The 21,615-nt window shown below is 42.0% G+C and overlaps 1 protein-coding gene across 6 annotated transcripts in view; it reads left to right on the top strand.

The window, feature by feature from the left end:
* The first annotated feature begins 4,372 nt into the window (after positions 1 to 4,372).
* AGBL3 (AGBL carboxypeptidase 3) overlaps positions 4,373 to 21,615 on the top strand; it is a 29,754-nt gene continuing 12,511 nt past the window's right edge. For 2 of the 6 annotated variants that reach the window (XM_075152274.1, XM_075152303.1), the window contains exons 1-9: positions 4,373 to 4,532; positions 5,764 to 5,825; positions 7,101 to 7,283; positions 8,856 to 8,963; positions 12,774 to 12,912; positions 13,443 to 14,222; positions 15,800 to 15,962; positions 17,067 to 17,193; positions 17,733 to 17,830. In XM_075152274.1, the coding sequence (XP_075008375.1) occupies positions 4,450 to 4,532; positions 5,764 to 5,825; positions 7,101 to 7,283; positions 8,856 to 8,963; positions 12,774 to 12,912; positions 13,443 to 14,222; positions 15,800 to 15,962; positions 17,067 to 17,193; positions 17,733 to 17,830 (1,743 nt within the window). In that variant the 5' untranslated portion in view covers positions 4,373 to 4,449. Of the gene's footprint in view, positions 4,533 to 5,763; positions 5,826 to 7,100; positions 7,284 to 8,855; positions 8,964 to 12,773; positions 12,913 to 13,442; positions 14,223 to 15,799; positions 15,963 to 17,066; positions 17,194 to 17,732; positions 17,831 to 19,110; positions 19,179 to 21,615 lie in introns of those variants that run through there. The other 4 variants (XR_012673968.1, XM_075152314.1, XM_075152283.1 and 1 more) reach the window with 4 other exon arrangements.

Raw genomic sequence — 21,615 nt, 5'->3', positions numbered from 1 at the left:
GTTTGTACCATGACATTTCAGGTTTCCTTTTGGGTGATCTCAGGTTGTTTCAACGTGTCTGAAGAGCTTCAGTCAAAGCTTTAAAACAGAATGAGGTAACAAAGAAAAGTATTAGAAATATTCCCCAAGTATGTGGGAGAACTCTTTTTATATACACATGAACCAGAGAGTTTGGGGGAAAATGGGAAAGAAACACACCCCCTCTAATGAAAAAATTTACAGAACTCCTTTTTAACTCAGTAAACACAGGAGGGAACGTAAACATTACAACAGGCTCAAAGCAATTTGTTAATGAAGGCAGAAAAAAATTTAAAAATCTGTTTACTTTTTCTCTACTCCAGGTTTGAGTTCAGGTGTGTGTCGAGTACCCATCTCCATGTATCTTCAAGAGCTCTTTGTTCAATCTTTAAAATAAGGTCACTTGGCTTTTTAATCCAAATAGAAGCATCAGAGATACACAAGGGTTTATTTGCAGTTGCAGATGAAATCTTCAAAGCCCAGGAGGCTTATTAAAGTTGGAGCTGGGAAAAGGAAAAAAATAGAAACCCAAGGATGGACGCAAGAATCAGTATTGGCAGCTAGGGATGTGACTCTCATGAGATAGCGTGAGAGAAGAAAATATCTGGAAAGAACAGAAAAGAACAAAGCTGAAATTACTGGATTTAAAGGAGCTTGCTTGACTAAGAGCTTCTCAAATACCTGTCAAAATTCATAGAGATCCCATAAGTGAGCCACTTGTATAATTATCCAGAGAGCATATTATTTTTATTTAGCTAAAAGTAGCTGGAATATATATTCTTAAATAGTTTGCTTTCTGTAAAATGGAGGATACACCTTTGAGAATTGTGGAATCAAAGGAAAGCATGGAAAATAAATCAGAAATAGAAAAACGTATCAACAATTGTATCAGAGAGAAACAAACTAGACCGTTACCTTCAGTGCTGCACTCCATAAGCTATAGTACAGCCAAAGGAAAACAAAAATGAAGGGAATCAGGACATGATTTATTTTGAAACTCCTCTGTAGCATGTTTAACATAAGCACATTTCACCGTACTGCTAAGAATAGTCCTACAGAAATCAAGAGAAATTTAAGGCATGTATGCATGTTTGCAGCACTGGGTGAAAGGGACCTGATACAAACCATGACTTCATTTTGTGCAACATTAAGTGACATTTTTTCACTCCTTCTTTGCCTCCAAGGACAGAGTCTTACAGAGCAACGAAAAGGTGTTTAAATCATTAGCACTGAGAAGAAAAACTTGCACAGGAGTAAAGATGGACTCCATGGAGGAAACAACAGTTCAGACTGTTGGTTATGGCTCTCAGCAAGCAAATGACAATGAATGTGAGGCCATAGTAGTACTAACACCCTTTTTTTTTTGCTTTAAAAAATTTAAACTACATGCTGCAAAGTGTCTGAGCATTCATGTCTGAGCACCACGTCTAAATGAAACTCTTGCTATTCACAGCACAAATAGCATTTGTACATAGAAGTGCAGGAAGAAATGCAGGGCTTATCTTCATTGCAGAGTTAAATTAACCTTATAATCTTGTAACATTCAAGTTGCCTTTATATTAAGGCCTGCTCACACACAAAAACTTCACTCAAGTATGATGTAGAGCAGATACAGGTTAGTGCTGCCGGTCCTCACACACCTTCCCATAATTCCCATGCACCAAGAAAGGATGAAACTCTCCCAGAATTCGCAGTGAGACAGTTTACAGAACAATCTCTTGTATCTTTTCTGGTAATTCTAACCCAGACCAAAATGATCCCTGCAGTTGTCTGTCCCAGTAACCTGTCAGAAGCACCCCTTTCTCTTCTTTTCTCTCATAGCAGGAGCAGCAGAAGTAAAAGCATATTTTTTGCCCAAAACTGTGGTTTCATGTGCATTAATAGGGGTTTGCACACTGCCAGATCACTCAGCAGCACAAATTTAATCTTGATCACGTGTGGGCATATGACTGCATTTCTGTCAAATCAAGCAGTGCATGTGATGGGAGTTTTCACTGTCTTTTTCTATTAACACGAACTTTATGTCATCCCTGGGAGGGCGGGTGATGTCTGATCTCTCACAAAGCCAGGCAGTATGAAGTTAACCCCTTACTCTGAACCGAACCAAGCTGGCAGAAGGAGTACGTAGGAGATAAGCGCTTTGCAACCCGGGTCCGTGCCATTCTGGATGCCGTTAGGAGAGCCCAAAAAGCAGACGGACTGTACCATCCAGCCAGAGCCTCAGGCACGGCAGTGCACAAGCCCAGATGCTAGGTTACACTGGCAATTTCAAAATGGATTTGCACTTGGCATCCTTGGCCAAGTTATGGGCTGCCAGCCTATGGGGCCTTACAGCTGACAAGAGAGATGCTATGGTGTTATCCCCCATTGCTCTACTTCACACAAAATTACCTCAAAGTGAAATAATAAGTTAAGAGAAAATAGATCTAAAATAACTCTGCTCGAACACTGCAAATGTTCCACTGCATGGCATAATGCACACAGGCAGTGTTCGCCTCCTTGGATCAGTAAGCAAAGCTCAGAGACGTCTCCTGGCCCTCCCTTACAGACTGCTACCACCTTGTGGCCATTCTCCTCCCTATGTTGACAACAGCAGGCGAAACCTTTAAAAGTTAATTCTTATTTCCCCTCTTCTCTTAGCTGTTCTACTGGAGATAAATGAATTTTAGGGAAAGAAGTAGAAAACCCAAAGCACTGTGGAAGAACTGTGTCACTGTAGAAGAAGTAACATTAAAGAAAAACATGAAAAAAACCTTTTTTTTAAGGTCTACACAAGAATCTCAAAATAGCACCTGCTGCTCCATTGTGCAAACGCACATAAAACTCTTCTAAGGAAAGATAGCACAGCTCATTTAAAAAGAAATTAACTATTTTCTGCAATATCAAACAAAGCTTCAATGCACTCATCCTGAAATCCTACCATCCTTGATTCATTCAGGAACAAATTAAGACTGAGACAGAGAAATGTAAAGCTTAAAGAAAACATTTGAAATCAAGCTGCTACCAACACAAACGGTTTTTTACAAGAAAGAATATAGCAATAGATAACTTCTCACCAGAGGTACCCAAAGGTTCCTGGAGACCCCAGACTAAAGTTTAGGCTGTGAACTTCCCCCTGCGAGCTCAGCAGCTCACTTTCGATCTCCTGTAGGGGCCAATGCTGCCCAAGGGGCAGGACAGACTTATGACTCAATTTCCATTCTCAGTTCTGCCACTCCATCCTCCGGGCAAAGTCACTCCTGCCTCCTATCCCTGCCCTCCCTGCCTCTCCGGTTCACCTCTCGAAAGTAAGAGTGGACTCTTAGAAAACTACAGTACCTAATGCAACATGATTCTGATTGAGATTATGATTTTTAAGTACCATGATGATAGCAATAAAAGTGAATAATTGAAATAAGAGCATATGGTTGATTTTATTTGTTTTGTGATTAGATTACAGAGACTAGTATTATACAAGGGAAGCAAATCTGATCATTCAACTGGCATTTTGGGAAACCAAAAAAGCAATTGTGGAAATACGAGGATATTTCATCAGTTAATATTACTTTTCAGCCTACCAAACAGAATAATTTTTAAGGCCTGTTTCAGGATTTTTCCCACGATTTGCTCATATAACAAAGGTTTTCTTACGGCACACAGTAGAACTCTAACTATGGTTACATTAAATGCACAATTGTCACATAAGTAGGGAAACGTTATGGTTCATATCCCTTTTCTCAGAGACTTAATTTCTTTCAAACATTTTAATAGCATTGTCAGATGTTCCACACCTGCATGCATCTCAGGACCATCTTCACTACAGAGAGAAACGTATCCATTGCTTTCCAGTGCTGAAGATGCAGGGTCTGACTCCAGAGGGGGTTGTATATACGGGATGTGATTATTGCAGGGAGGAAATAACTGTCCTACATGCGTTAAGAAGCAGTGACACACACACACACACCCCGGCCATTTCACGCACAAACCGATACAACTGTAACACATATTGCTGATATTGCTGATACAGAGATCACGGCATTTGTCTGGTGGCAGCAAACAGCAAAACTCCCACGAGTGTTTAGTCCTGGAGACTATTTGTGGAGCTGACAGGTGTTCCGTAATTATACAGACCAAACGCGCATGGTAACATCCCACGACTGTAAGAGGCAGGTTCGCATTCCGGGGCCGGCAGGACGCCCCGCCGCCCCGCCTCCGCCGCCGCGCTCACCCGGCCCCGGGGCCGCGGGCGGGGCCCGCACCGAACTCTCGCGAGAGCGGGGCGGGGGCGCGGGGGCGGTTGCGGCGGCCGCGCGGGGCGGTGCTGGCGGAGCGCCGGCCCCTCTGCCCGTGGCAGCCGCGGGGCTCCGTCCCGCTGCGCCCGGCGTTTGCCGCTGGGGCGGGGCAGCGGCCCCTCGGAGGCCGGCATCGCGGAGGTACCGCCGCCTCGCCGGGATGCCCTGTCCCGCCGCCCGGGCCCCGCGGCGGCGGCGGGAGGGGGCGGGGAGAGCCTCGCCGTCAGGGATGAAGGCAGCTCCGTAAGTCCCTTCGGTGCCTGCCCCCCGTCGGAGGTGGTCCCAGGTCACAGGGAGATCAGCTGTAATTCATTAGAAGCAATTGCTTCTTACCCTCCTAAGAAAATCAGTAAGCAGCCCGAGTAACAAACCGTTCCTACCGGCACCCCAAACGCACAGCAGGGCACGCTTGTCCCTAAACTAAATTTTGGGACCTTGCACTACCCAAATCCCTGTCCTGAGAGCTCATCCCTAGCAGTATCCAGGTTATGGAGAGCAGTACAGCTCTTCGTTAGTGAGCAAAGTAAAATCCTCTGCCTCCTCCCCATGATGATTTTATCTGTGCTTTGGTTTGTGAACTATTTGCAGTTCTTGACCTGTAAAAATCAACCTCCTGATCAGCTACCGGACTAGCAGATTTTTGGAAGCCCTCTATTATATTTGCAAGTGTGGTGAATGTAAATAGAAGCGGTAAATAAAGCTGAGCATATTTTTACCAGCTGTGAAATGCATTTGATGTTATCAACATTTATTCATACTTCAGGAAGGAAATTTGGGGTTTAATTGAATATGATGTTAATGAAAGGGGACTAGATTGAAAACCCAGGAAATAAGTGTTCTATGTTAAGCACAGTGAAGGGGACGAGCGCTGTTGTCTCTGTGCTGCCTTGCCAACGTGCTTCAAATTTAACCCAAGGTAGTTGGTTGCTTTTCATGGCCCACGTGCACTTTGGCTGCAGAGTGGTGCTTTTTTTAATTTTTGCCAAGTGTTATGCCTCAATTCCCCAGTATCAAGTTCCTCACCTCCCTGTCCTGGTCCTTATTGCTTTGGGATAAATGTGGCATGTATCTGGGCTGCCACCAGGAGGGCTGTCTTAGCTACTGGTTTCCATTGCCTTTCCTGCTCTTACATCGGTAGGCTTGTTTGATGAATGGGATCAGAGGGCTTATTAATGCAGCTGAAAACCAAACATTTTTTTCTTGCATCAGTTTTCCAATCTAGCTTTTCACAAAAGAGTAGGAATACAAGAACTGCACAAGAGGGGAAGCAAAAGAGGACAAGGGAAACATGTCTCCTTTGAGCGGCAGCCAGGAATAATGGCAGAGTACATGACCATGCAGATTTGGCCTAATTCTTATGCAGGCCATAAAGTAAACCAAAACAGAGGCAGGTTTCTCTCTGAAAATAAACAAAAGCAAGTTGTTCTACTGTGGACTTTTGATTTTATTTTAATATTCTAATTTTTTTGTTTAGGATGAAGACCCCCCCGAACTTATTTGTGGCAGAATACAGTCAGCAGTGTGCTGTTCTTACAGGTTAGGACCCTCCCAATTATTCCCCTACATCTTCCCTGTAAGACCACGGGGTGGAAGAATAAGGGGGAGAGGGAAGGTGTTAGTGCTCACATAACTGTCAAGCTCTAAACAAAATTGGGGTTAGATCTAGTGCCATTTTATGATTCTTGACCTAGGTAAGTAGTTACCTCAGTCCCATCTTGCAACATGCCCTTGATCACCAGTTACTGATTTGGCATTATAGTAGCCAGGAAGCCATTAGAGTTAGGTATCCACTAGAGTTTAAAAATGGGTTCAGCAGTTTTGTTTTCACTTCATTTACTTTTCACATATGATGTCATCTACCCTTGAAACCAGATCCTTCAGGTGAAGCGCTTTTGCTTATTATGTTGTTTTGTTTGTTGTGAGGAGAAGTAGGTCTAGAAACCAGGTCTAAAGCTGATTAGAATTTTTTTCTGGTGAAGTAAGTCTTACAGGTGCTGGTATCTGATTCAGACCCAAAGCGAATACAAAAAAATTTCCCATGAAACCAAACTCCTATCTTTTGGCCTGCTCTAAGCAGTTAGTAGGAAGGATGGGGAATGCTTTGAAAGGGGATCTTTTCATATCTATGACAAAGACAAGTAATTTTCTCAGGGCAGTGTTGTGGTCAGTGCACAGTATCAGCAGTCCCAATCATCCAATTACTAGATTTTTTCAAAGCCTTTTCTCTGCCAATCATGTTTTCATTCAAGTGGCTTCTCATAACTGTGAAGAATTCCTTGCTGACAAGCAAAGACCCCCCCGCATCTTTCAAATGTCTCTGTTGCTTTACAAAATTCGTGATAGCATCAGATTGTTACCTCTCCTGTTGTGCTAGCCAGTACTATCTCGTTGTTGCATACACTCTCTGTGATACGTTTTGTAGGAGTAAGCTTTGTTTGTTATTTGTATAATATTGCACAGCACAGATTTTAACTCAGACATTGAGATTGTAAGCCGTAGCATAACACGCTAGTAATAAAAGCAGTAATAATAAAAGGTGCCAACATTTTCTATAGGAACCTAAACAAGCTATTCCCTGCTGCACTTGAATGCTTGATGTGCTTTGTGGTTTAATGAATTAACTGTTCATTCAATGCTACTTTTAAATTCAGTGTGATTTATAGGATGGAGCATTAAATTTACATTTCAGTGGGTTGTAATTTTATTGTGCCGTGCTTAGTTATGTTAATTTCACGTAGATAATCTCCGCAGCCTGTTTCCACTCGGAGGAGCAAGAAAGACTGATGTGAGGGTTCTTTCACTTTCTTATAGATTCCGTTTGTGCTCATCTTTTTCCAAGGGCAAAACAGATTCTGTTATCATCTGACTCGGAGGCAGTGGTATCCCATCCTCAGGAGCCTCAGAATCTGGGTGACTGGTCACCTACCGGTCAGTTTTCCCTGGTGTACTGGCCACACCAATGTGAAGTCATCAGGGACAGAATTGAGCACATTGGTGAGTTATTGTGTTACGCTTAAAATCTTGTGTATGGGCAAAGAGGAAGCACACCTTATATATAAATAAAGCCAAGAGTTTATTGTTAGTATAAGTGAAATCTTAAGAGGCGAGTCATTATTAGTCCAGATCTAATTGCTACAGAAAAAGAAAAAATAATAATGCAGTTAAATTTGTTATACATCTGCTTTATTCACACCCTTTTCTTGGCGTCCCCTTCCACTGCTCCTGTAGGTCCTAAGGTCAGTGGTTTTATTGCAGAGGATTCGTCTGGTAGAGGGGAGGGATGGTTTGTTGCAAATTGTCAGCCTCTGGAGTCCTTTGCTGGGAGAAATACAGCGTTTGTATTGATGATTTCTTCTTCCCCACTCTAGGATCCAAATAACTCTGAGGTCATTTTCATATGTTTGCTAGCTTACTCTTACACCTTTCTCTTTCTTCATCAGTCTGCAACTCCATGTTACATCTGAATTTACCATATACAGTGTTCTTTACATGTATTAGATATTATTTCCTTCTTCTCTTTGTTACCCCTAAAATGAGTTTTATCCAGCTCTAGGTCTGCATTTCTACACAGAACAACTTCTTGTTCCTGCTGTCCGTATAAGCCTATGGTTGTACCACACAAAGATAAACAAAAATAAAACAAATTAGCCATACATACCTGGTCAATTAGAGAAATTCCTGTCACAGCTAAATTACGTGAAACAAGCTGCAGGCAGATAAAGAAAAGTTCAGACAGAGCAAACCTGACAAGCCTCAGTCCTGAGGTCTTGCAAATTCAGTACAAATCTCACATCCTGTTACTAGCAATGTCAGTACTGTATTTCAGGGCTATATGGTTAAATATGAATGTCAGCTAATAACTGCTTTTTTACAGTCTGTACAAAAGTCATACTGCAAACCTATAACAAGATAGCGAAGGCTTGAACAGTCCCTGTACTTTATAGGTACAACCAATTGCAGTTTGGAAGTAATCAGTAGAAATTGGAAATGCACAGAGGTGGGACTGAGACATCTATGCCCTTATTCTGTTACCTTTGAAAATAGATCGCAGTATCTTGAATGGAATGGGATAGGACTGCTGTGAGTATTACAGTAAGGAAAGGCCTATTGTCAGAAGGAATTGGTGTTCAACAGATCTTTGACATGCCAGGCAGATGTCATGCAAGTTACATGGAGGCACTGCATTATAGCCATGCAGCATCTGTGTGGTCAGCAACCAATGACTTCACTCTGTAGCTGGAGCATCTGTTTTCCTAATGGTACCGATGCTGTCTAACGTTCACCGTTGTCATCCTCACTGATGCTAAGCAAGCTGTACAGGGAACAGAGGTAAATTTGCACAGCAAAAGTTAGTCCATAACAGATTGATACGTATTTTTATGTAGAGTTATAGTGAAGATTTGTTCACAGATCAAAAAAAATGAGGTTCAAACGGGGGCTTCCCTGTTCCTTTATGTGCAACTGATGTAAATAGGATGAACTGCTTTTCAATGTGTCCTTCATGTTATAAAGACTCTAATACAGTCTTCCTGCTTGTACTCCTTCTGTGTGTCTCTTCTTTTTCAGATTGGATACCCACTACCCCTGAGCCATTGTACACTCCAACAGGTTTGGAGATGGCGCCGCCATACCAAACTCCTGACAAAGGCACTGTGATTTATCTTGGAGAAGAAGGTGGGAACACCTTGAGAAAACTTGCTGTCAGCTGTAGCAAGAAGCACCTGCTTTGATCTCCTTTATGGACCTAATTCAAAGCCTGATGAAATCAATATGATTTTCTATTGTTATTTTATGGCACTTGGGAATAAATTATTTTCCTAGATAGGGAAGGAAATTAGTTAAACATCTGTCTCATTATCCATAAGTTCTGCTCATACTGTTAATTATCTCAGAAGTCCAGCTCAGCTCAAGCCATTGTTCTCAGTGAATAACAGTATGAACCAGCCTAAAATGAGTTTGTTTTGAAAATATGAGTGGAGAAAGATAACAGCCAAAAGAGAAAGTGAAAAAGACGAGAGCTGTGTAACTGCAGGTTCAACACTAAAGTCTGTGTTGGGAGAAGATTTTATCCTGTTTGCTATAGTGGTTTTACCAAGACTTGAAACAAAATCTGGACAGGTTGGATCAGTGCTTGATTACAGGCTCCTAAGTCTGGCAAGGATTTATTGGACAGAATTGAAAGGAGCTAGTTGCATTATTCCACCATCAGCAGTTGATTATCAGAGTTATTTATTCTTTCCTGTGTTTGCTAAGTTGATCCAGTTGCCTTGGATGAACTTGGAACTTCTGGCAGTTGTTGATTTTTTGGTCTTAGACTACTTCTACATAGATAAGAAAGGATGATAATGATTTTGCAATCCTAGGATAACTAGATGTGGCCACAAAATTTTCAGAAGCACAAAACTGAAAGGGAGCTGGCATCCTTCTTGAGGTCAACACAGTTGGTAAAAGCTTGCAATATACTGAAAAGCACTGTTACTCTTCGATGTCATGTTTATTTAGAAATTAGCTACTTCGGCAGTATGGGTGTATTATCTCTCACTAGTAGGTGGCCACATTTGGTGGCCAAGAAAACTGGTAAGGCTGTGTGACTAGGAAGGACCTTCTGTCCTCTGCAACTGGACCTCCTAATTTATTTCAAGGGATAAGATGTGGAGGAACACTCTGAATCCCAGCTCCCCGCCTTTTTGAAAACAAGGACAGTGGTTTCTCTTCTGGTCCTTTAGTTGCTGTTCTTTAAAAATGAAACTTTCCACGTCCTTTATTACTGACTTGAACTTCATGCACAGGCGACTGGAAGTGGTTCTTATTTCAGCCTGAACAACTCTCCAGCAAAGTGTGGTTTTGGTATCATGGTTCTCAGACTTCGTTAATGAACCTTTCCAACTGAGGAGGTGAAAACTTCTGCCTTTAAGTATGGCCAGTTCTCCCTCCTGCTCCTGAGGAGTGACGTTGTGCAGGCAGCTACAGGCAGTTAGCAATTCCTGGGCTAGCAAACATCAAGCTGAAGCAGAATATGAGTGCTCGCTATTGGTGTGAAGACTTTGTATCTAAACATATGGGTAGTAATAGTCAGTATTTGTTGACTACAGAGTGAGTTTTTAAGTGACTGTAATTGTACGTTCACTGCCTTGAGTGTGCTGCTTTGCCTCCTAGCCTTGGGTTTGGCTGGTAGCAGGACTTGCAGAGAACTTCAGAGCCCTGGAGCCTTTACCTCCCCTTCCCTGCTTGCACCAGGGAGAGTAGACTCCTTGTGCAAACTGGGCTGCTGGGCACTGCGGCCAGCTGGGGGACAGGAGCAGGTGGGAGGAGGAGGAGAAATTTGGAGCCCCGTGGAGTTCATCTTCTCCTTTCTGTTCCTGGGACAGAAACCTCCAGCTTGCTAGCTTTACCATCTGAGTCTCTTATAAAAAATAAATATAATTTTTGAAACCCTAAAATCCTCCTTGCAGAGAAGCTCTGTAGGGTAGGACAGGCACCTGCACTTACGCAGATTTATGACCTGAGTGCCACAGGCTTATGGCCTGAGTGCCACAGGCATGTAATGAGCCACCACATCCTGCGGGAGACAGCAGTGGCACTCTCCTGATTCCCACTGAATTTTAATTTGAATTCAGCAGGAGCTGGGAGTTACTGCCTGTCTGGGAACTACCTGCGGCTGAGTTCCTACAGGCCCTCCTAAAATCTGATTTGGGAGAGGAACATACAATCCAGTGGTGACTCCCGTGCAGAAACATCAAAGTACCGTGATAGAGATCTCAGATTTTATTCGTGCATTTCATTCAATAGCATTGAATCGACTGATACCAATGTTTCCAGAAACAGTTTTACTGGATTAACTACTGAAACATTTTTCTTCGTTAATGTTAAGGAAAAGCATGAGGAGGAAGGGAAGGATAGAGAAACTGTGAATGGAATCTCAGCTAACAGAAAGTAATTATTCAAGTGGGTATCCCAGCCAGCAAAGCTAACAGCCCTTCTCTAATGAAAACCCCTATGGGTCTGTAGTAACTTCAGTCATGAAGAACACTGAATATGGCATCTTTTGCATATGGCAACAGTGATTCAAGGAATGAAAAAAGGACTTACAGGAATCTTGGCTTTACATAAATTCCCTGAGTAGTACTGTCAGAGCTTTAATAACACTACAGGAGAGAATAAGAGAGACTGCTGCAGGATAAATCTCTAGCACAGCCCCAGTCAAGCAAGGGCAGACACAACTCTGATCCGAACAGGGGCTGCTGTGCAGCTCTAACCCTGCTGTATGGTACAGGTCAGTCCCCCTAACTGGCAGCGTGGTAAGGAGGCAGTTTCTTCTCAGGAGGATTCAGCAGTAAGGAGATAGAAGCAAAACCACAGGAGCTGAGAATATTGCCAGTTCGATATCGGCAGTGTGAAACCCACTGTCTCATAGAACATAGTTTCAGCCTGGAATACCTGGAGTTTTCACCTGTTCTCCTTTTCCCCGAGCTGGCCCTGACCCGAGCGTCAGAGCGCAGCTCGTGCTGCTGAGGTCGGCCGGGGTCGCCAGCTCAGCTACGCTGACCCTGCCGCAGGACCTCTGGGCTCCCAGCTTTCGGCAGAAGAGATGCATCCTCTCTCTCTATTTTGTGGGTACGGTTTGGAGATGACAGGAAGTTTCGCTTACCCCGGTTTTCCACACCTTTGCCACCATATTGACACCCATGCAGAGAAAGTAAATAAATGTTTAAAATAATTCTTGCCTTGGTTCTGTAAAGGGAGGATCCTTGACCATTAAAATTATGCCAAGAGTACTCTGGAACCGAAACAACTTCCCAAGCAAAAAAGTAAATTCTTGCTGATGGCAAATCTAGAAGTTCAGGTCTTTCATGAACTATGGTAATGAAGATTGTAGTAAAAAGTTCAGTTATGCCTCTGTGAGCCTCTCATCTGAGGAAAAAGTAGCAGAAGAGAGCAAAAGGACATATGGGCTCAAACTGCATGCTAAATGTGATGTGAAAACATCACTTGCAATATAGAAGTGATTCTGCTGGGTCTGGGCATCATCTTTTTTACATCTAGACTAGAACAATTGAATACAGAGATTTAAAAACAAACTGATGGCAAGAGTTGTCAGCTACATATGATTTCTAAGTAGAGAAGTTGTCCATTTGACTGGTGAAAAGACCTGGGAGAGCTGAATCCTAGAGTCTTTCCACCTAACTCCGTTGCTTTGCCGAAGTACAGAGTATGAATTGCCCTTTGCTCGTGCAGAGAGACACAGGCACCTCCAAGACAGAGTCAGATCTTAGGCTGGCTGAAATCCATAAGGTTAAGTGGGAATGGGCAGCAAAATCTTTGTGTAATTTCTTTTACGCATACCTAAGAAAAGGTTTGAAGTTCAGCTCCATGCAGTTGTCTGTTCCTAGAAGGAGTTTTCAGAAGGATGCAGTTATTCCCTAAATACTGCAGGTATTCCACTCATACTGAAATGAAAGACATCTGTTCTGCTCCTTCCCCTAGCTAACAAAAACTCCTACTTTACGTATTCCCGAGTGAGAGGTCTCTGCCCGCTGAAGCAGATCCTCCATCAGAAAGGAGACAACACACTGATCTTCGAAGCACGGTTTGAGAGTGGGAATTTGCAGAAGGTGGTCAAAGTGTAAGTTTCTAATCTTTTTTTCTTTTATTAAGATGGAGTTATTATCACAGTTGTTATTATGAGCAGCCTGCTATCAGTTTCTGAGCAGGGTGTGTTACTCTGGGTTTGTAACTTGTTTTACATTAGTTGAATAAGTTTCAAAAGTAGTTTCAGGTAACCTTCACATCAAATGGTCTGATAGCCATTCCATAGCACTGAACGTTTTCTATAGGTGATAATCCCCCACACAAACTGAACACCTTTTCTTAAGCACCTCCTTTTAAAGCGTAGTGTGGAGAGTGTTTTTAGAAGTCCTGGTTGCTATTAGAAGTCCTAAAGAAGACACTTTATTTGCATTATTGACACACTCGGTGCGATTAGGCATCTTTTCCTGGCAGCTGTGTGTAGACTTTGATTTATGACAGTGTAAATCGGATTTGCACCTGATTCACTGCGGGGTGCTTTTCCATGGCAGTCTGCGTTATTTGACACTGCATCATACTACAGTGCTAACCAGCATCACAGCTGTTTGTCTTCTTTCTGCCTACCAGCAATGAATTTGAGTACCAGCTGACCCTGCGCACCGACCTCTACACAAGCAGACACGCGCAGTGGTACTACTTCCAAGTAAGCAATACGCAGGCAGGGATGCCGTATCGCTTCACTATTGTCAACTTTACCAAGCGTAACAGCTTATATAAACGTGGCTTGCGGCCACTGTTGTACTCAGAAGCCGATGCTAAGAAACGCAAGGTTGGCTGGCGAAGGACTGGAAATGAAATCAAGTATTACAAAAACAATGCGGGCCAAGGTGGACTTCAGTATTTCTCACTCACTTGGACATTCCAGTTCCCTCATGACCAAGACACCTGCTACTTTGCCCACTGCTATCCTTACACCTACTCCAACCTGCAGGAGTACCTGATGGCCATCTCTGAAGATCCCGTGAAGACCAAATTCTGCAAGATTCACGTCTTGTGCCATTCACTGGCAGGAAACATCGTGTATGTTTTAACTATCACCAACCCCCCCAAAAGTGGCAAGGGCACCGAGAAGAAGGCTGTGATACTAACCGCGAGGGTGCATCCGGGTGAAACTAACAGTTCCTGGATAATGAAGGGCTTTCTGGATTACATTCTTGGCGATTCAGGCAAAGCTCAACTGCTGCGGGACAATTTTGTCTTCAAAGTGGTACCCATGTTGAATCCAGATGGTGTGATTGTGGGAAATCACCGCTGTTCTTTAACAGGTCAGGACTTGAACCGCAAGTACAGATCTAACATGAAGAAATATTATCCTTCCATCTGGTATACCCGAAACATGATCAAAAGGTAACCTCATTTTCTTTCTCTTCAAAATAGATGATTTTCCTTTCCACTGTCTCTTTGTTAGTGTGACTTCCCTGTCCCTTGTTGTTTTGGTATTGTTTACATCTTTGCCCTGTACCCAAGCCTTTCTGTTTTGTTTACGTTCAGTTGCATTTCAGAGTGGGTTATTTTTTTCTTCAGTATTGTGCAGGTTTTCATTTAATATCCTTTCTCCATCCCTGGTAATAAGTTATATCTCCAAAGTAAGAGAGTTGTCATCAAAACATTTTCAGCATATTTCTCCCCACTATCCTCTGCCAAAATCTACTTATCAAATTCCTTATTTCTCTCATTTTCATCTTTTCTGGCATACAACTATGTCCCAGAATGAAGTTAGGTTCAGAATAGATCCCAGATGTCCATTTGACAGCAAAGATTGCCAGGTTTGCTGTATGTTTTGCCACAAATATGTTTGATTTCTTATGCAGACTTCCAGTCGCAGAGACGTTGATACTGCGGATATAAAACTAAACCTTCGGGTATTAAACTAAACCTTCAGCTAGTAAACTAAATCCTTCTGGTTTGACTTCTGTAACAAATTAATACAAACAAGACTCTTGTGCAAAAAGCCAGTGTCAGAATTAGTACATTTGATGTTTTTCGTCTAGTTACAGCCTGTTTTAAACAAGATCTGTGTTCTTTCAAATGAATGTTTTGGCATGTAGATCCCTAGCTTACAGGGGATGAGCTCTGCGCCTCTCCTTCTTTTCCATGAAAATTCCTCTCTGTCTTACTGTATGGAGACAGCATGCACTTGTGAGTGCCCTGTAATTAATATTAATGATGTCTGCTGAAGTGCTACTGACCTTCAGCCTCATATTCAGCTACTGAGACAGATACGTTTATTACTGCTTCCTTCTTAGTTCCACCCTGGATTTCCAACTCCTGCCCAGAGTAGAGCCCCAGGCGACAAGCTGTGGTGCCATCACATCTTCTCTCTAGAGCTCTGCTTCGAAACGCATTGGGCGTTGGGGTTGTGGGTTGCTAAACCCCAATGTGTCTACCAGCAGATTTTCTTTAAGAAGTCAGTTGAGCAATAGTGCATTGCAGAATCTGGACACATCATAAAATCTGATGTCTCCAGTTTGATAAAGGAAAGAGTATTCAGGGCCGTTTACGCTTCAGTCTCATAATTGTACAGCATGTATTATTTGACACATGTACAACAGCGAAAGAGCAGCAGATAAGAATAGCGGGTTTCAGCTGTACAACGTGCTGGTGTACACATCTACAGAGCTGGATGTATATAACTGAGCCTGAGAGTTAAAACAAACACATGGACAAAGGCTGATGATGCATACACTCATATCTTATTTTGTGCAGTGACAAGTGTTTTATTCTGGAGGGAACTGAGCGGTTTGGCTCTAATCTAGCATACTAAGGGTTTAACTTAGAGCTCAGAATATAAAACTTGTGTTGATTTCTTGCTCTTTCGGTTACACGTGAGCTTCAGTGTAATGTATTAGCTCAGACTTATTTCTGAGGTGGAGGAAAAGAAAACCCACTTTTAATAAAGTATTCTATGTCATCCCGTATTACAGAGTGATGGGGGAACGTGATGTTTTTCTGTATTGCGACATTCACGGTCACAACAGGAAACAAAATGTCTTCATGTATGGCTGTGAGAGAAAGCAGCAAGCAAAAGCACCATATGTGCATCCACGTGTCTTCCCACTCTTGCTGAGCAAGAGCTGCCCAGATAAGGTAAGCAAATGTCTGGCTAGAAACTTACCTGAAAATTCAAGCACCATCTGGGATCCCTAATTTTTTGTTAAGGTATCACATCTACTAAAAGACTGCACTTCACCCAGTAAAATAATCTTCAATTGGCTAATACTAGAAATAGTAGGAATATGAATTTTTAACTCCTTTGAAATTCCAGCACTCGAAAATGTATCATGCTGAATTGGGATATAAAGTTAGCATTTTTTAAAGATCTTTTTTAAAAGAATGAAAAAAAAATGGAATATCAAAGTAACATTGTTTTAACAATGTCAAAAGCTAACATTAAATATTGTGTACTCATGTAGTAAATGCAGCTTTACAATATATTGTAGAATTAAAAACAAACAAGTAAGCAAATAAGAAACTAAAGAAGAAAAATGTTTCTCCAGATTGTATCCTTTTGAAAACTTCTGTTGAAAATTGTGTCAAAATCACCATGTTTGTGTAAGATATTTCAATTAGGGGAAAAAAAAGTTTCGTAAGAAATGACAGCTTTTAAAATATGTCGCTTTCCAGCAAAATCTGACTGCAGTAAGCTTCTTTTGAACCAGAAAGGTTACAAAGGCTCAGGAGTAAAACAACACACAAACTAACCTACCAGATGTCATTGCGTACTTGCAGCTAATGCTGTTTTCCTCAGATATCAATAATGAGGTGGTTGTGAGCTCCAGATCAGTTGCATCAAACTGTTTGTCTATTAATTCGTGAGAGAAGAGCTATTCCAACTTTTTAATAAATATGCATGTTGGTATATAACAGGATTTGTGATAACTCAGCTGGTCAGCTGTCTGTGGAGGATCATTTAGAAACAGTAAGTACAGCCACATAAAAAATTATTTGCAGATGTCTCAGAAATCCTTAAAGTAAAATAAACTTTTAATCAAAGGGCTGTTACTTCACCTACATCTCCATTATAACAGTCATAACAGTACGCTCTGAGCTATGTTGTGCAATATTCAAGTGGAGTGAAAACTCACAATTGTTTACCTGGTAGATAAGATTTAAAAAAACTTGCAGGATTCAAATAAAATTATTGCATCTTCCTATTTACTTCAAAGGCTAATGCTGTACCTGTCTTTTAAGTTCTCATTCCCAGACTGCCATTTCAGAGTACGAAAGAGCAAAGAAGGCACAGGTCGAGTGGTAATGTGGAAGATGGGCATCAACAACAGCTACACTTTGGAAGCCTCTATCTGTGGCTCTAAGTTGGGTGAGACAAGTCCCTGTAGCTATTTAGTAGGAATCATCAAACAAGACCTTTACTTTTGTTTTTTCATGGAAAATGGTAGTTTGAGCTACCATACCCTTGTTGGTGTTCTGAGTATTGGGTAGAAAAGAATGATGTTTTAAGATAAGAGTTGGAAAAAACACTAAAACTAGGGCATTCAGCTGCAACCTTTCAGGCCACCGCTAGTGTTATTGCATGTGTCACGAAAGAACGTTAGTGGATGGCAAATTAAGAGCAGTAACTAAAGCCAGTTGTATTTTTAGGAAATTTTGCAATAAGGAATCAGTTAACTATGCATTATGGTTAACCCCCTCTGAGTGGATAGATTTGTTCATATAGGCAGAATAATGATCTGTAATATCATCTGTATAAAACTCCGGCAGTCATAGACCTGTCTAGCGTCTGTCAGTGAAAGATACGTGAGTTTGCAGTCAGCCACCATCCTGAAATATCACAGATACCTAGCAGTTGGCAGGATGACTGACATTTTCCTTTCTGTCCTGTTCCTATTGATGCTGCAGGCTGCAGACAAAACACCCATTTCCATATGAAAGACTTGGAGTCAATAGGGCAGCATTTCTGTGACGCTCTCTTGAAGTACTGTGTTCATAACAAGGAGGTAAGGCCTTTTCTCCTGCCTCAGTTCATCCTACTGTGACAAAACATAATATGCTATAGCATTATAGCAATAATAAATTTGACAATGGCTTTCTTTAAGCAGTAAACTTAATTTGAATTCTGAGGTGTTAGAGTGGGATTCCAGGTAACTTAGAACTATTCAGATATGCCACAATTTATTATATGTTCTCTGCACCTCATAAAGAGTGCCCGAGTAAATGTTAGAAATGTTACTAAATTTAGACTTTTAATAGTCACACTCCTTAATTCAACACTCCTTAAAAGATTGCCTACAAATCTTGTATCCAAACCTTAATAGCCAGTTCATTGGAAATAGAGCTCTGTACCTACCCCAGGCGGCCTTCCTGAGGAGAAATGAAACTGCGTTGGTACGGAGCTTGGTCTATTGCATCGCTTAAATCCATATGCTTTTTTTCAGCCTTACATTTTGCAGAGCAATCTAGCCACAATATAAGGTATATTGTTTTGGTTTTGTGTAAACCGAATTTTATTAACCATGGAAGATGCTAGGCTGATTCCATTTAGCCAAAGAGGTTAAGTTCAGGGTAATTGATAGCAGTGCAGGAATCTGTACCCTGACCAAACGACACTCCTATTAAACATGATCAGCTCCTCCTGTGCCAGTGCAGAGTGTGAGTGACTGCAAGATCAGTTGTGCAGGTGGTTTGTGAGAGGTGGGCATTTATGTGTGAACAGCTGTGGCCCTATGGTCATTTATTAGGGAATAAAACTTTTGTGCATTTCTTTTTTGGGGAAACATTAATAGGTTGGCTCTATCTCATCAAACTTTAGGTGCCCAGAGTATAGAAATCAAGAGCTGAGCTTCACAACTGGTGCTGAACTGCAAGGAAATAAAAACAGACACAAGATCTTATTGTATCATCAGAGAACTAAGAGAAGGCTTGCTGGGAACAAAGAGGAGGATGTTCCGTGAGAGGATTTAGGAGGGGAGAGGGAAGGTGTGTGAAGCAGAACTAAAAGAAACCTAGGTAGAAGCAGGACATGCCATCTGGATAGATCACATCTCTTTCAATAACCAAGCTTTCTCTAAGATGATGATGCCCACTTTTTGCAGGTTACCTGTAGGTCTGTAAAATTAAAATGTGGATCTGGAAGACAGGCATAGGGAAAAGACATTTACATCTCTACAGCTAGGGTTACTGCAGAGGACACCTGCTAATGGTTGGAATGAATGCTGCAAAATACTGTTTGCAATCTCTAAATTTGGAAATTAAACAAAACAATGCTCGTCTTTCACAGCAGCCAAACTTCTGACAGCCCAGACTCCTGTGATCTTGTTGCATACCAGCTAAAACTAGGTACTAAGGTATGCTATGACTTTTTCTTGTCTTGTTTATATCTCTGTCCTGAATGCCACTGGGAAAGAATCACTAGAGTTTAACAGGCTCTATTTTGAAGAACCTTAGGATTAAGTCAGTCGGAATACTATTTAACGAATCAGTAGTCTATAGAGGTACAGTCTACATGAACAGAGCAATAGTGTTAATTTTCCCCATAGTTTAACCCAAACTGTCCAGAAGATGGTGTTTTTGTTCCAAAAGAAGGTGGCTTTCTACCTGTCAGGTTCTGCAGTACAGCTGAGCAAGCAGAGATAGGGTCAGGGTGAGGAGGAGGAGGGCACCGGCTCTAAGCACAAGAAGTATCGTGCCCATGTGGACTGGTGTCAGCCATATTTTCAGATACCCAGTTCAGAGTGTTCAGGAGTTGTGTTCTCCTCTCACGCGTGCAGGCAAGTCATCACACTGGTGCTGAGTGCTGTCACCATCAGACTACCCCACTGCCTGCTTCTAATCTCGTAGGCAAATGTAGCCCCAGATTTAACAAAGTGCTTTCACTGGAGGGCAATGAGACATTTTATTTTCCTGAAACCTCTATTTCCTTGGTTTGATGGAAAGAACGGGTTGAAACATGGTTTTTTGTTCTTGTTTACTTGGTGTTTATTTCTTTGGTGCCTGTGATTACCATAATATTACTCAAGATGTTTCCTGTAGATAAGCAAAACAAATTTTTGTGAGTGTATTACTTTAGAAAGCTTGTGGATGAATTTTAGCCAACAATAATAGTTCCTATAAATTGTTGCTTCCTGTTTGTGACATAAATACAGTAAACAAACAGTAAAAGGGGAAACTAGTACCAAGACTGCGTACTAAGAGTGTGTAAAACTGAAGTGACCCCTGTAACACTTTGCAAAACATAGAATCATGGAATAGTTTGGGTTGGAAGGGACCTTAAAAGGTCATCTAGTCCAACCCCCCTGCCATGGGCAGGGACATCTTCAACTAGATCAGGTTGCTCAGAGCCCCGTCCAACCTGACCTTGAACGTTTCCAGGGATGAGGCATCTACCATCTCTCTGGGCAACCTGTGCCAGTGTTTCACCACCCTCATTGTAAAAAATTTCTTCCTTATATCTGGTCTAAATCTACCCTCTTTTAATTTAAAACCATTCCTCTTGTCCTGTCACAACAGGCCCTGCTAAAAAGTTTGCCGCCATCTTTCTTATGCATAGGCATTTCAGATGAGTGGGCTGGTTGATAAACTGCATGATTTGGAGTTTTAGATCTAGTTTCAGAGATGATAGTTTGAAACATGATGTAGTCAGATAAACTCTGGTGAGTGCACTTTTGGTGAGGGAAGCTGCCATGGATCCCTTTATGTGCTTTGCCCCTCCCTGGAGGCATTTGTCCCTGGAGATGTTATCTGGAGAACACAGGTTTGTGCAAAGTCCAACGGTTCCACTTAGTCCCACTGTCATCCAGAGTTTAAGCAAAGCAAAACAGGGTTTTGTACTTAAGGAAGGTGAAGTCCAGACAGACTTTCCACTCACTCAGCCCACCTGGGGAGTAGTAATTTCTGATGGAAGGGCTACAAGAGTGATGTCAACTTTTCATGTTTACCCACAGCCTGAAATTTATTCCCCTATTCTGTTCAGTGCTAAAGAACCAAGCAGGAATTTCCACCACTGATGCCATGATATTTCCAGGACTATATTAGTTACAGAAGGTCAACTGTAGTGGGTTGGATAAAAAGTCTCTTTTGCACAGTACAAGGACTGGTAGCAGAGTTGGTGAAAGTACGCAGAGGAAGGATGAGTTTTGAGATATTTTTTCCTTAATGTACCCTCTGTCATGTTTGTTCTTATAACGCTACCTTTAGGATTGAGTTTATTCGTATGTGAATAATAAATCCACATGGGCACATTTCCCAGTGCTGGATTTAAAAAAAGTTATTCATGAAAACTTTAGAATGAAAATGGTGAATGGACTCTAAAGTTAGCAGCATTTTCTGGTTAACACCAAGTATCCTGGACCTTTTAGTACTTCTCAGCCCTTCCTGCTTTCTTGCCCCACCTCCTTGTCTGGCTGGCAGTATGCCTGTGCAGGGGGGTGTGACATGGGGCTGGCAGCTGTGAGGACTGGCAACCTGAGAAAAATTTGCCTAAAACTCTGAGCCTTTCCACTTCATTTGCTAAAAACAGCCTTGTTTGTGTCGAAACACTCACCATGCCGGTCAGTGGGATTGATTCCAGTTTTTTCTGACGTCCGTAAGCGCCATTTCCTTGTCTATAAATGGTGCATAGAAGCAAGACAGGCAGGTTCGCCTTATTGTCTGTGACTAAGCTGTAGATTAAGCAGGCTGCCACATAACTCTCATTCATAACTGCTTATTGAAAAAAGATCATCGAGTCCAACTGTTAACCTAACACTGCCAAGTCCACTCCTAAACCGTGTCCCTAAGCGCCACG

Source organism: Calonectris borealis, chromosome 1 (assembly GCF_964195595.1).
Source record: "Calonectris borealis chromosome 1, bCalBor7.hap1.2, whole genome shotgun sequence".
Lineage (NCBI taxonomy): Eukaryota > Metazoa > Chordata > Aves > Procellariiformes > Procellariidae > Calonectris > Calonectris borealis.
The sequence above is the reverse complement of the archived record's forward strand: the minus strand, read 5'-3'. Positions and strand labels throughout refer to the sequence as shown.